The sequence below is a fragment of the Penaeus vannamei genome, chromosome 33 (assembly GCF_042767895.1).
Source record: "Penaeus vannamei isolate JL-2024 chromosome 33, ASM4276789v1, whole genome shotgun sequence".
In the NCBI taxonomy this organism is placed as follows: Eukaryota; Metazoa; Arthropoda; class Malacostraca; order Decapoda; family Penaeidae; genus Penaeus; species Penaeus vannamei.
Window position 1 is genome coordinate 31,432,685 of NC_091581.1, and position 5,000 is coordinate 31,437,684.

At 37.3% G+C, this 5,000-nt stretch overlaps 1 protein-coding gene across 1 annotated transcript in view; it reads right to left on the reverse strand.

The window, feature by feature from the left end:
- Positions 1-5,000, reverse strand: part of LOC113802992 (leucine-rich repeat-containing protein 15) — a 19,428-nt gene that overhangs the window by 10,862 nt on the left and 3,566 nt on the right. Inside the window, exons 2-5 of the mRNA XM_070144945.1 lie at positions 4,543-4,825; positions 3,903-4,056; positions 3,715-3,786; positions 3,501-3,572 (exon numbers count right to left, since the gene is read on the reverse strand). Coding sequence (XP_070001046.1) covers positions 3,501-3,572; positions 3,715-3,786; positions 3,903-4,056; positions 4,543-4,801 — 557 coding nt within the window. The 5' untranslated portion in view covers positions 4,802-4,825. The remainder of the gene's footprint in view (positions 1-3,500; positions 3,573-3,714; positions 3,787-3,902; positions 4,057-4,542; positions 4,826-5,000) is intronic.

Consider the following 5,000-nt stretch of genomic DNA (forward strand, 5'->3'; position numbering starts at 1 on the left):
TGTATTTGTGCCTTTTCCTTTAATTTTTTGTTGTGCATTTTCTGTGCATCATTTTTGTACAGTAAATGATTGGAACGAATATACTGTTTTAAACATCCTTTACAATTCTACCTATGAGGCAAATGAAATACTATCGGTTTCGACCGAGGAACGGTCATTCGCTAGGATGATTCCTCACCAATTATGGCGCCCAAACAGGGACCGCTCCGTGCCATGCAATCTGTGGTAAGAGTTGTAAAGGCTGTATGCTTAATAACGTAGAGTAACGAGAATTAACGGTCAAATCATGAGTAATTTGGCTGAAATAATAAAAATAACTAAGGAAATAGGGTTAGAAGGGGATGATTTGAAAAGTTTTGTTAAAGAAAAAGCATTTCTAACCGACGTCCCTGGTAAGACTAAGGTGATAAAACACGTTATTACATTAAACAACAGTCGGCCGATAAGAACTAAGCCATACCCAGAAAATGGATGGTAGCAATAGGCTGTGCTTAGATTTCCATTAAATCAACAAGCTAACCGTATTTGACGCCGAACCGATGCTGGACCAGAAAGCCATCATGGCTCGATTAAGTCAGAGTAAGAATTTCACAAAGATAGATTTAAGTAAAGGCTACTGGCAAATTCCTTTGGATGAAGACACAAAGGAAGTAACAGCATTTCAAACAAGCAAGGGATTGATGCAGTTCATTATGATGCCATTTGGTTTAGCAAATGCAAGTGCAACATTAAACCGCATGATGAGAAAGCTATTTAGTGATATGAGTGATGTTGAAATATTTGTAGATGATATCCTTATTCACACGTTAGACTGGAATAACTACCTTAACGTGTTGAGAGCTGTACTCGATGTCTTACATGAAGCATCCTTAACCGTTCGACCATCCAAGACAGAGATTGGTTATTTCACTGTGGAATACTTATGAAGTAATGTAGGCAGGGGTTTCACACAGACTATCGCAGATAAAGTTAGACAAATAGAGGATATGGATTTCCCAAAACCAAAAAGCAGGTTAGATCATTCTTAGGCATGTTTGGTAATTATTACCGCCATCATTTACCTAATTATGCAAGCATTTCTGCACCCTTGTCTGATCTTACTAAAAAATTGTCAACTAGCGTAGTTAATTGGAAAATATGCATTCGACCCATTAAAGGATATACTGAGCAAACATCCCATGTGATAATCTTGAAAATGAGTTTGTTTTACAGACAGACACTTCAGACGTTGGCTTAGGTGCAGTGTTATTGCAGGATTGTGATGGGTAGCGGTGACCGGTATATAATAATATAATATAATGTATATATATATATATATATATATATATATATATATATATATATAATATTACATATATATGCATATACATTTGTTTTTGTGTTTACCAGAAAATCAGGAAAAAGGGTAAACAAGTGAGACCACTGATCTCGATAAAACTGGATCGAGGAACCTAATGTTTTCGGGCGGCAAAGTTGAAGCCAAAATCGGCACCATCTTGGGAAAACAACTTCGCGCACCACAGCTCTGTAATAGCAGTGCTTACTTTCATATAACGTTGCTAATGACTACATAATTGTACATGGCTCTGCAACACACACTTAGCATCCATACATTGAAGAGGGATCATTTAGGTCATGATATGTGTATTATGGATGAAGGGCATATTAGGTTGCACACAATATGCCGTATCTTTATATCAACGTTTAAATTTCTATAAAATATAAAGATATTATTTCATATCCCAGACAAACCCTTTCCTTCAGTTACGTAAACACATATCTCTTTCAGAAGTCACCAGAGATACCAAGGCATCATGCCTATACCACACATGATCATAAAACGTGAAATTCCTTCCCCTCTCTGCTCCGAGTATACTTTACTAACATAATCCCAGTGCACGGTAGCCCCCCCCCCCCTCAGATGGCCGCCATCGGCTTCAGCAGAGACTGATAGGTCTAGGAACTGACTCCCTGGTGACTGTTTGTCGAGCCATCTGAGTATAAAACTAATAAACTAAAATCACAGAGGGCCTGGCATGTATGACAGGTTATCCTAGCATAAAGTGTTAGGCCTTTTCACGCACTCTTAGCACTTATGATGATGAAGGGGACTGTCCGCCCCTTTTCCGGCTAAACTACTCAAAAATGATATTTTTGAGATATGCATAGTTCTGACATGCTAAAAGAATCCCTTCAAATCAAAACTTGATGTCTGCTCAAATTATTAATTATTGATGATAGTAATAATAATAACGATTTATTATTATTACTATCATCATGTTTTTTTAATGTTTTTTCCTAATATGGGAAAGGTCTGAATATATCCTCTGAGAGGTCCCCCAAACTGAGAAGGGGCTGCTTCATTAGAGACACTGAGCCCATATAAAATAATTTATTTAATCAAGTTTTGCCTTGTACTCGGCTGACATAGTGAAATACATGTAAATTGAACATTGTTATTATTACATTATCTGATAAAACGTGAGATTTATATATGCTTATATAAATATATGTACATATATACATAACGTTTGGAAAGATCCAGTTTTTATATTCCTTTTCGTGAATGTTCTTGTCCTTCAGGACAGTCTGGAGCAGGGATTCTTTGAATGGGTCTATGAACCCTTAGTTTACTTTTAAATTAAATGATACTTTATGTATCCCATATATGTATGAGACAAGCAAATCTCAAGAAAAGTTGTGCTTATGTCAATATTTCAGGGGAAGGGGTCCATGGCTTTCATCAGATTCTTTAAAAGGTTAAGAAGCACTGGTCTACATTTTATATTTGACTTTATATTAGGGGTTTTCAACCGGAGAGTTCGTGTAGCCATTGGAGTGCACGTGTTTATTAAGAGGTATGCCACACCCAAGCGTCTCATAGTATCAGTTAAAACTGGAGCGAAAATTACCAAATTGTCGTTTCTGGTCAGGCTAACGTCCCACCTGTATTGATTCGGGCCGTATTGAACTACTTTGTACAGTATAAAGCTATATAGCACCATAATTGGCAACACTGTTAGCGAAATGGGCATAAATGTCCAATCAAACACTGAAACACCTCACAGGAGAAATGTTTTGTGCCAGCTGTTCGTCTCTAAAATTAATCGGCTGTAGTTATCAGTATTAGTTTTCAATTGTTCATCTTTAGAAAACCTTGACATGAAATGGTTTAGTAACATATCTTATGCTCTAGGCTGCAGTCAAAAAGACTGCACACACTAAAACCTAATAAAGAAAGCCTTTTGTACTTCTACTATAGTTAAACCACAAAACATTGGTTGTCGATGATCCCCATCTCCTGCAGTGGATTAGTTCGAGAAAAATAGGTGACGTATGGATATTAATAAAAGGAATTGAAACAAAAACAGGGGTTGTTGTTTTTTCTAGCTACGCTTCACTTTGAGCAATTCTAACAAATTATTTTCTAAAGTATATAATACAGTTCCCCAGTGTGACCATTATTAGACAAGGCAGTAACATGGTTCTTTGCTACTTACAGATGTCTTAGGTTTTCAAGGTCGTAGAAAATGCTATATGGAAGCAGTTCTAATTCATTATCATTCAGGTCTCTGAAATGTACAAGTCACAGTCAGAACGCCATTTACAAACTGAATGTCCTGTATCAGATATCGTATAAAATTTACTCTGCAGTACAAATGAAATATAATCATCTATTTTACCGACACGTGGTGTTAATAATGCTGTACTTACAATTCGGCCAGCTCGGTTAGACTGTTGAAAGAATCCTTGTGGAGGAATCTAAGGCGATTCATCCCCAAATCTCTGAAATATATTGTATGTAATTTGGTAATTTGATTTTGTAACAGTTAAGCACGCAGCTCCCTCATATTGCCTACACTATAGCACAGTTTCGAAAATATGTCGCAAAGCTTCCTTACAAACTTATCGTGTCCACTGGAATCTGCTGCTTCCGGGGAACGTGGTAAAGCAGCTCCAGGCGCCAGCAGGACACAGCGCGCGTCTCCATCATACAGGAGCAGGGGCCTTCGGCGCACATCGACCACCGCTGCGGGCTGGAGTTCACGGGCCACACTATAGGGAGAGGAACCGTGACTGATATTCAGCTGCAGTTCTTGGTAGGAATATCTGTGACTTGGATTATGTTAACCGACAGAAAACAGTAAATATTTGATACTTTGAAATGAACACAGAAATAATCTTGCTTGGTGGATGTACATGTATATAATGTTTGTTAGGCACTGTGTTTTCAACATAAAAATGGTTCTTTTAATCCAAGCCAGAAGTCATCAGGCTTTGTTACTTTGCTGCGGCTGCCATCGCTATTACCGCTAGTGTGATTAAATTCTATTGCCATTGTCACTGCAATTGAAAAGATTATTACTTATATTATCAGGGCCAGAGTTCGTGATAAACTCCTCTCGCACGATGTCCTGATTGTTTTGGTAATATGAATGTATCGCTGCTACTACCATTAATACCACTTTTGCTAATAATAATAGTTATAAAACTAACAATGACACTGGCACTAACATCAATTATTGTTATCTTCATTATTACCTGGCTGGAACAGGCTCCTCACATCTCTCTCAAGGTCTTCTACGTTACGGACAAGCTGTTCCAGCTTTTTCATGTTTTCGAAGACCTCTTCTAAAGCTTCAGGCTTGATTGTATGCATCAGTTTTGCCATCATCAATTCCGTGTGTCTCTTGGCCAGTTCTATAGCCTGGCAGCCATTCAGGCCACACAGCTTAGCGCCATCTTCACTCAGGACAGGGATTGGCATCGCGAACATGAACAGTAGTAGTTGAAGTGCCATTTTAGCTCTGGTAGTATCGCTAATCTGAGAAAGAAAAACGTATAATTTAGTGAGACAAAACAAGTTAGATTATGCACATAATGAGTCACACACACACACAGTAAACAAGCATATATATATATATATATATATATATATATATATATATATATATATATATATATATATATATATATATATATATATATAGAAAGAGAGA